This window comes from Grammomys surdaster, unplaced genomic scaffold, assembly GCF_004785775.1.
Source record: "Grammomys surdaster isolate TR1022 unplaced genomic scaffold, NIH_TR_1.0 980, whole genome shotgun sequence".
Lineage (NCBI taxonomy): Eukaryota > Metazoa > Chordata > Mammalia > Rodentia > Muridae > Grammomys > Grammomys surdaster.
Genome location: NW_021605399.1, coordinates 13,894 through 24,982, shown reverse-complemented (window position 1 = coordinate 24,982; position 11,089 = coordinate 13,894). Strand labels below are relative to the sequence as shown.

At 33.8% G+C, this 11,089-nt stretch overlaps 1 protein-coding gene across 1 annotated transcript; it reads left to right on the top strand.

Annotated features, from left to right (window-relative positions):
* Positions 1–2,402: 2,402 nt before the first annotated feature.
* LOC114634557 (olfactory receptor 10AG1-like) lies at positions 2,403–3,374 on the top strand. Its single transcript, XM_028783141.1, has one exon. It carries the CDS (start codon positions 2,403–2,405, stop codon positions 3,372–3,374), a length of 972 nt encoding a protein of 323 aa, XP_028638974.1.
* The last annotated feature ends 7,715 nt before the right edge of the window (positions 3,375–11,089 follow it).

Here is an 11,089-nt window from a genome sequence, read left to right as displayed (position 1 = left end):
TTGCACTGAAAATTTTATTTATTTATACCATTTGTTAGTTATTTAAGAATTTTATATATGAATACAACATATATTGATGACCTTCTCTTCTAGACAAAATATTGATACTTCCCACTGAGATAGAAATAAACATGCAGGGCGGTGGTGGGACACGCCTTTAATCCCAGCACTTGGGAGGCAGAGGCACGTGGATTTCTGAGTTCGAGGCTAGCCTGGTCTACAGAGTGAGTTCCAGGACAGCCAGGGCTACACAGAGAAACCCTGTCTCAAAAAAAAAAAAAAAAAGAAAGAAAGAAAGAAACAAAAATAGATTTCTGTAGAATTAGAGATAGCAAAACATCTACAAAATATCATTTTTATCTGAGTGCTTTAAAAATGATATCATAATTCTATTTGGAAATGTACAGTTTTATTAAAACTTGTTTTAAATGCAAACCAATTGAGACCACAATATAGGAAGAAGTTGCTGCCCTGTTCTTTAAATACAGTAAAACCAAATCAAAAGGGATATTTTATTCTATTTGTCCTTTTAGAACATCATTAAAAAAGCAGATGTAGCCTACATAATACATCCTGGTCTTCAGGAAAATGATCTGGTTGAAGGATTTGTAAATGCCTGTAAATACAATTCTACACTGAGTTAAATAGGTGAGGAAACATGTTCAAATGCCTTGTATTGTGTAATCAAGAAGGAAGAAACTTTTGGAATATCTTATGATCTTGATATGACACTTTACATCTGCCATTTTTATTAAATGCATTTGTAATTTTTGAGTTTCTGTTACAGTGATTTCACATGTTCATATTAAATTTTTATTAAGAGAAGTGTGAGTTTTAGAATTAGAATCAAGTTCTATTACTACTTTAACACTATTACTATCTATGAAATAGTACAAGGGGGAAACTACTTACCAGTCCATTTCTTGTCACAAAATTTTTAGGATGTCCAAGTTAGTCTAAAACCCTCCACATACTCAATTTGCATGTATGTTTTGAGACTAAAATCTTGAACACCAACTACATATAACAGTGTCAAAACTCAGTTGAAAGCCAAACTCTTCTTTGAAGTGACTTTGCTGATTAATCCTTAAGTGGATATCACTGAACTTAATTACTTTGGATATTGAGTATGAGACAGTCAATTTTCTCTGATAGAGCAGATGATCATTGTAAGTTCAACATATTGCTCAAAGGCTACACAGCTAAAGAAAATGCATCTACTACCAAATGAAATGTGTAGGTTGAGGATATTTACATGGAAGATAATAGATAAAATGAGTAGAGTATTTGATAACTTTTGGATAAAGGTCTGTTTTGATTTGTTATTTATGAAATACTTTCAAAAGATTCTAATGTTGAGAAGCTTTATAATGAATATTAAAAATCAAAAACTATAGGTAGATATTTTAAATGGAAGTTATAGTTCTAGAGGTATGTAAAGCATAAGAAAAATGATTGAGAACTTGCCAGCGTTCCTAATCATAAAGCCTTTCAAAATCCGTACAATGAAGAATGGAACAAGTGAAGTAGGTGAGTAAGCACAATAAGGATGAATATGAAGAGCTTAGAGGAGCATAAAGAGAGCTCTGGTGGACCAGATTTTGCTACAATAGATGCATCTTCAGAATAGAGAGGTATAACATTTAGGTATATTCCTTGACCATGTGTGCAGATGAGAAAAGGGGACAGCTTATGATCCTTGAACATATTGAGATAGAAAACCTTAATATTCTTTACTTCATCCTAAGTTCCTACTTAAGGACAGATACTTTAATATCTGCAAAAAGATTATAAAATTGGGTTTTCACAGTCTATATCCTGAAAAGAAGAAAGCACAGATATAAATTCCATATAATATTTGATGGACAGTTAATTATGAATAATTGTACTAAAATATACTGTGTATAAAACTTTTAAACATGAAAGAGGAAGAAGGTTTAAATGTTAATGTGTATTATTTCTGAAACTTTTAAGGTCTTTTTCAATATTTACTCATATATTATTTACTAATTTATGAAATTAATATCAAGATAGTAATCATAAAAACAAACTATTGGGCAATAAGAAAACAAACCATAAGAATGAATCATTGTTAAACTAAATATTAATTCAATTTTTTCATTTGAAATACATATAATAAAATTAAAACTCCATGCATAATAATCCAAAATAGCCCAACATGGGAATAGTACAAACAAAATTTAAATAACATAAAACATTTCACTGCATATCTTGACTGGCATGAAATAGAATTCAGAACATTTGAGAAAATATAAAAGATATGTGTATTTGTTCTTTTATTTTAGAAATGTTAAGAAGTGTGATACCTGTAGCTTATATGTAAGATAATAAAATCAAATGCAGTAATGTGACTAGAAATTCTGACTGAATCAACTCCAAGCATGGAACACACACAGATCAGGGCAAAGCTCAATGCCTCAACAGTTACACAATTCATCCTTCTGGGATTTTCCGAAATTCCCAATCTCCAGGGCTTTCTGTTTGGGATATTCTCCGTAATTTACTTGATTATCCTAATTGGAAATAGCTTCATTACTGTGATAACTAGAATTGATCCTGCACTACAGAAACCCATGTATTTTTTCCTGGCAAATTTTTCTGTTCTGGAAATCTGTTATGTATCAGTCACTCTTCCTAGGATTCTGTTCAACATTGCTGCTCAAGACAGACACATTTCTGTGCTAAGCTGTGCTGTACAAACATGCTTCTTCCTTATGCTGGGAGCCACTGAGTGCTTCCTGCTGGCTGTGATGTCCTATGACCGCTATGTGGCCATCTGTAACCCTCTGCACTATTCTCTGGTCATGAACCCAACAAAGTGCACTCAGCTGGCAGCAGGCTCTTGGCTTGGAGGCATCCCAGTCCAGATTGGACAAACCTGTCAGATATTCTCTCTACATTTTTGCAATTCTAACCAAATCAACCACTTCTTCTGTGACATACCACCCATTCTCAAGCTGGCCTGTGGAGACACATCTATTAATGAGCTGTCTGTCTACTTAGTGGCTATCTTGTTTGCTGCAGTCCCTTTTATGTTGATACTTGTCTCTTATAGTAAAATCATTGTCACTATTCTGAAGTTGCCAACAGCCACAGGACAAGCAAAAGCCTTCTCAACATGTTCTTCCCATTTGCTTGTGGTGTTTTTGTTTTTTGGATCAGCTACTGTTACATACTCACGGTCAAAGTCAAGTATGTCTCCAGGAATTGACAAAGTCTTTTCTCTATTCTATACCATTGTGACTCCTATGTTCAACCCCCTGATATACAGCTTCAGAAACAAAGATGTGATTGGTGCCCTGAGAAAACTGTTATGTAGAAAACAATGTCATAGTGTGTGCCCTAAAGTCTAAAGTACTCTATTAACTTCTTGTGACACAGGGGCACTCTTATCTTGTGGGTCACAGAGTGCTACTTCTCATCTACTTGTAAGTGGTCATCTGTAGCCCTATTTGCTAGTCTCTAGTAATCATCTATTTTATGCCTCCAGATAGTGGTGCAGTCTGAGCTCAGGAGATTCCTCATTTACATAGCATGGAATTGCAAAGTTTTCTTTTGTCATTTTATTGTTGCTATCTAATCAGACACTTCTCCTGTGACATACCACCTAATACTAATCTTTGTTGTGTGAACATTTTTGTGAATATTTGGATGATTTTTTTGGTTCTGTTTATTTGCCTTGGTTCCATTTATGCTTCTTCTAGTGTATAATTGTGTCATAATCTTGAAATGTCATCAGTCATATGTTAGGCTAAAGCAGCTCTCTTTTTGTAGTTGTAGTTTTATTTACTAAGTTCTTTGCCTTTGTATACTTTTGTAATGTTCATAATTATTTCCAAGTAACGAACACATCGTAATGACAATAAACAGTTAACTGTATGGACATATGTCACTTTATATTTGGTTGTATTAACATTATAGAACTCTAATGATAAGGTATTTGATTTTACAGTGGTAATGATTTCCAAATAAGATTTAATTTGTATATGTTAAGGCAAAGTTCTGTATGCACTATCAAATAAATATTCCATTTTAGTACATACATTTATGTGCAATATTCACTTTCCAAAGTACATGATTTTATAAACAAAAAAAATTAATTTGACTTACACACAGACATACACACACACAGAAACAAAAACATAAACCCAAACAAAACAACAAACAAAGAAAAAAAACAAAATTTTTCCTCCTGCAACTTGCTTTGGATCATAATCTCTATGATATCAAGAGAAGGCAAATGGAAAGTGTGAACAATAGGTATTAGAGAAAAAAAATCAACAAAAAAAAAACCCCAGTTATACATGTGTGTAGTTTGGTTTAAAAATAGTTCTCCAAATAACTCAGTTCATAAAGGTTTTCTTGCTTGTTTGTGTGTGTCATGTTGAGAATCTTACCACTGGGATCTGAGAATTGCCACACCATAATTATACCAATCTCAGTTAAGCACAAATGGTTTGTTGAATGCACACCATAACACTGATGTCCAAACACCAAAACTGATGTCCAAGACCACAAGAGGAAAAACCTAATTGTGGCACCAGTCTGTCCTCAGGAGGATTTCTATGGGGGAAAAATGTTTAAAAGTTCAAAGGTAAGTTGTAAAGTGGTACAGTATTTTTTGGCTAACTAGACAAAATATTATCGCTAACTTTTAAGTTGATTGGCTGTAAGTGAGGTAAGAAGGGTGGCGGACAGGTGGTAAGTGGAAATTACAGAACATTGAGATAACAGATTACAAGTGATCCAACTATAACTGTTTAGCTAATTGGAAGCATTTTTTTAGTATCAGCTATGGATAATTACTTATGGGAAGTAGAGTCTGAGAACCTGTACTCAAATACTTGTGAATAAAAGTAGAAAATGAATACAAAATGACGACAGTTATATTTAAAAGAACAGGTCTCAAAACCAAGATCATCACACAAGCTATAGGTTTTAAATGTGACTTCTTTGTTTATAGGTAAAAAGTCCTGTATGCTAAATCATGATATTTAATTAAATATTATTAATATGTAAACATAAGAACTAAGAAAAGAAGGTCTGAGAATATTAGCCAGTAGCTTTTTGATGAATATTGACAAATGTTTTACAAAAATATTTTCCCTATTTATTTATTTATTTATTTATTTATTCATTTATTCATTTTCCATCCTGATCACTGCCTCCCTTCCAATCTCCCCAACAGTCCACCCTCATCACCCCATTCCCTTTCCTTTGAGAGCGTAGGGCCCTTCCTGAGTATCTACCCACCCTGGCACATCAATACAAAAGTATTTTTAAGAGAACATAAAATGTATATTAAATTAGCAAAGAAGAAAGACATTTATATGTAAGCATGCATTTGTTAAAAAGTTGGTAACTCACATGTGAATTCTACATGCATATAAAAGTGAGGTATGAATGGAGATTATCAATATGTATTATAGATGTAATAGAATCATTTATCTTATTACTCTTTCTTCATTTCACAGAAAAAAATTTTATGATTACTCTAAGTATGGTATAAATACTACTATACCCAGTAGAGAAAGAAAATTTAAGTCCAGCAATGACTGTACAGTGAGTTTCAGATCTAAAACTATACAGTCAGACTGTCACCCACACATGCAAACTACACACACATATGCACTATAGTTGCCAGTTTCTGATAGTTTCAGTGTTCACTTTTTATTAATAATCACAACATTGAAAGGTAAAACACAATTTGTGCAAAACACAAGAAATTTGCCTTGTTTTCCATTTTATACGCTTAAATCCTTGAGTGAGGATAAATGAGGTTTCTTCCAGTAGAATGTAACATGAGGATGGAACTTATCTTCTGACATACAGTCTTAGAAATAAGGCATGATTGCTGCACTGAGAAAAATTGTTACTTATAAAATAGTGCTTGGAGCTCTGCAACAAATGATTGAATTGCTTCTTACATAGTTACTAAATAGGTCAAATTTTATTCAGTTTTTGAAATATAATCACTTTTTGTTTCTCAAATGTGTTTTTATTTTGAATAATAGCCTGAAATTTGCTGTTTTAAATTCACATTTTAATCTGTCTGCATTCAATAAAATATAATAAAACAAAATACTATTTAATGTAAATTATATATGATTAAAATAGCTTTTTCTATGGGAAAACTTTGAACAGAATTCAAAATTTTGAAACATGTTACAAATATACAGATAGGTTATTAATGTAAACAGTTTAACAAATAATTATCCCAATATTCTCACACTCATCATTATACATACTTAATGGATGTTCTTTAATATCAATGTGTTTTGAGTGAATTGCTGAATTAGTTGATAAAATAGTTAACATTAATATATTTTTCTCAGAGTTCCAGTACCTACCATATATGTCACAGTATAAATAAAAGTTAAAAGATATTTAAATCTACTATTAATTTGTGTGCCATGTAGCCATGACACTATGATAAAAAGCTGCTTCCATGCTCCCATCTGCTTTTTGTTAGTGCAGAAAATCCTAACCATGTATTTATTACATTTAATTTCTAACAGTTGTGTCCAACTTTCTGACATTTCAACAGACATGATTTTCAACAAAGTTCACACTACAGAATCTTATAAATAAGTACATAAAATAAGAGTTTTAATGGGCAGTTGATAAAATGATTCAATGGGTAAGAGCTTTCTTTGCAATTAGATAACTTTAGTTTTAATACCCATCACCTATGTTTAAAAAAATGGGTATGACAATACATGTATTTGCAGCCTCATTACTGTGGGGAACAGATATAGGAGGATTGCTTAACCTTGTCTTTGCCCAGACTAGTTTCAACTAAATTAAGCATACTACCCTAAAAAATTAATGTGCAAAGCTATACAGAAGGTTACCTGATTTCTCCTCTGGCCTCTATGAAAGCACAGACATCCACCCATATATGTACACATGTGTATGGATATATGCACATGCTTGCACATATACATACACACACATACCACATTCTTTTATTTAGAGATTTATTTATTTTTATGTATCAGTACACTGTAGCATCTTTAGACACACAAGCAGAGGGCATCATATCTCATTACAGATGGTTGTGAGCCACTGGGAATTGAACTCAGGACCTCTGGAAGGGCAGTCAGTGCTCTTAACTGCCCACACATCACATTCTTAATGTTTATGTTATGATATTTTTTTGTTAGACCACACTTATACCTGTTCTATGGCACATGTGGCCCTTACAGTTTTGAGCTTCTGGAACCCACCTATGAATACGAGCAAAATAGAATTTAATAAATGTTTGATTTTATCTGAAATAAATTGCTGTATAAATTACCAGTAAACAATTTATGAAAGCTTGAAAGAAAGCAAATGAAGTACATTGAATTTATTCAGCCTGCCTCTCTGGAATATTTTATAACTCCGTTCAGGTTCCTTAAAATTCATCAAGTCCTTTTCATAGAATATGTGAGTAAAACAGTTACTTGTGAAATTGGATACTTGTGCTGAAGAATAAAACATAATTCAAACATTCTAATTAATTATCTAAACATTTAACATAGGAAGAAAAGAGGTACAGCCTTCTAAGAGACAATTACAAATGAGAATAGAAACTGAGGCAAAGGATTTATGTTACAGTTTTTGATTGAGCAAACTGATTAAGCAATAATCTAATAAAGTAGATACAATTCTTTCAGAAAACAATGAAGTCACTTCTTCCTCTGAAAGGAGCAAAAATCTAATAACATTAATGGGGATATAAGTTAATTGTGCATGATAACCTCCAGAAAGAAGTTCTTATCTGCTGATACCTATATTTTTGCTCAGGGAAACATGTACTTTTAACATGATACTCTCTGAGATTAAATCAGACACTGTACAATGTTATCCAACACCTTTGACTTCAAACTTACAAAACTGTGGAAGCCCACTCTAAAGGTACATAGAATTCAACAATTCAATACTAAGACAACAAATAACTAATAAAATTGAGAAGCTCTTGAGAGGATATGCTTATAACATTAAGATGCCTGACCAATGCATGAAAAGACTTTAGTCATTAAAGAAACTGTGTAACAATACATTGTGCTGTCACTTTTTTCCAGTTGAAATTACTACCATCTAAAAGATAAAAGGCAGGCATGCGGTGAACGTTGGTGTTATGGAGAGACAGTCTGTCCACTAAGAACATATATTATTCTTCTAGACACATGATCTTAAGATCCACCTCCACATAAGCTCGCTAAAAATTGCCTATAACTATTCATGCAGGCAGATCTTGTTGCTTCTGGCCTTTGTTTGCTGTGATATTCAAGTGCACGTAGCCAAGCCGGGCGGTGGTGGTGCACGCCTTTAATCCCAGCACTTGGAATGCAGAGGCAGGCGGATTTCTGAGTTCGAGGCCAGCTTGGTCTACCGAGTGAGTTCCAGGACAGCCAGGGCTACACGGAGAAACCCTGTCTCGAAAAAAACAAACAAACAAACAAACAAAAAATCAAGTGCACGTAGCCATATACAAACATACATGCATACACATATAATAACTGTGATGGCTATTCCTAGTTGTCAAGTTGACTACATTTGGAATGAAAAACAATCCAGAAATGAAGGGCACAGCTTTGATCCAGATCTTGAGGCTAAAAAACACAGGCTTCTCACCCAGATCTTGACATGGAGATCTTGAGGCTTTGTGACTATGAAAGGCTTAGGCACAGGCAAAGTAGTACATGCCTTTTATCCCAGGAGACTGAGGCTAGCAGATCTCTGACTTCAATATTAGCCTGAGACAAAGCAAGTTCCAGATTCAGTTGTGGTGGTATATACCTTTAATCTGAGTCACATTTTCTGCTGGAGGCCTACATAATGACATTGGAAGAAACAAAACTCACTCTTCTTTGACTGCTTGCACTTACTTGCCAGCACATTTGTTGTAAACTACTTCTTCAAGATTCCAGCTTATGAAGACCAAATGAAAGAACTAGCCTTGTGGACTGAGCAACTACTAGATTCTTGAACTTCCCATTCACTGCTGCTCATTGTTGGGTTAGCTGGACTATAGACTGTAAGGCACTACAATAAATTTCCCTAATATATACATATATTCCATATGTTCTGGGACTCTAGAGAAGCCCAATACAATAACTTTAAAAATAGCCAGTAGTTGGCAAGATGACTCAGCAGATAAAGATACATGCTGTGCAAGTTTCATGATTTTACTTCTTAGAAACCATATAAATGTAGAAGGGAAGCAACACCAAAATATCATATTTATACCTTCCAAACTACTACCAATCCCTGTGTCTAGGACCCTGCCTTTAATACAAGCTGTCTCCTACTCCTCACGTTTCAGTAACACCAGTCAGAAAAATATTTGAATGACCAGCATGACAACTGTACTGCACACTCTTTAGACTAGGCTTCCAATGATACATTATATAGCTGCTTTCTGATCTCACCAACTGCACAAAAGCCAGACACCTGTTCCTAATTCTGGCAGACTCCTGTTGGTCATTTGCAGGAGACACTAGTTCAAAAAACAGGTTCAGACTATACCAGTCAGAGGAAAAGAGATTCCATACTGCACCAAAGGCCAATCTTGTGGGCAGAACTTCACTTCCCAACCTGGTCAGAGACTCCATATTAGATCCAGTCCACAAAGACCAGATTACCAAAGAGGAAACTGCAACCAAGAACCAAAACACCCATCTAACAAATACAAACTCAGAAACTAACACCTAGACCTAATTGATCATAAACCTAAATGCCTAAACACCAGTTTAAGATTATAATCATCAACAGCCAGGGCAATATACAACCATCAAAGCCCACCTATTCTATCACAACAAGATCTGACTACACAGCTGAAACACAAGAAAACAACATTTAAAACAACATCGTGAAGATGGATAGAGTTTTTTTAAAGAATAAATTAAATATTCTATTAACAAAATCAAGGAAAAGACAAACAAGTTGGAAAAAATCAATAAACCCATTAAATCATGCCAAGAAAGCCAAGCCAAACAAAACAAAGCAAAGCAAACAGGTGAAGGAAATTGTTCAAGACATGAAAATGAAAATAGAAGCAGTAAAGAAAACACAAACTGAGGGAATTCTGGAAATGCAAAATCTAGGTACATGAACTTTTAGAATCTATAGTCACAATCATCAAAAGAAGAACACAGGGGAAGGAAAGAGAAACACAAGAGTTGAAGATATGATAGAAAAATTAATACATTGGACAAAGAAAATATCACATCTAAAAATTACAAACCCTAAACATCCAGGAAATCTGGGACATTATAAAAATACCAAGCAAAAGAATGCTAGGAATAGAAGATTACCAGCTCAAAAATATAGAAAATGTATTTAACAAAATCATAGAAATTTGTCCTAATCTAAAGAACATGTCTATCAATGTACAAAAAAGCTTACAAAACACCAAATAAAGTAGACAAGAAAAGATGCATACATGCTGCATAATAAAACACTAAACATACAGAACAAGAACTGCATATGGAAGACTGAATGAAAAAGGACTAAGTAACATATACAGGTAGACCTATTAGAATTACACCCAGCTTCTTAATGAAGACTCTAAAAGACAAATGAGACTGGACATACATGTTGCAGATTAGAAAAGATCATGGATGCAAGCCCTGTCTACTCTGCTAAACTTTCAATAACCATAGATATTTCAGGACAGAGTCAAATTGCAACCATATGTATCCATGAATCCAGCCCTATAGAAAGTCCTAGGAGAAATACTCCATCTCAAGGACGTTAACTGCATCCAAGAAAATCCAAGAAGTATATAATCTCACACTAGCAAAACACAAAGAATGAACATACACACACATGCAAACACACACACACAGAGACACACACACAGACACCTTATCATTATAACCAACAACAAAATACCAGGAATTAACAATAATTGGTCTCTAATATCTTTACATATCATTAGATTCAATTCCCCAAGAGAAAGACACAGGCTAACAGAATTCTGTAGGTTCTGTAGAAGATAGACACTACCTCAGAGATAAGGGCCAAAAAAAACAAACAAATAAACAAACAAACAAACAAACAAACCAACTTACTTTCG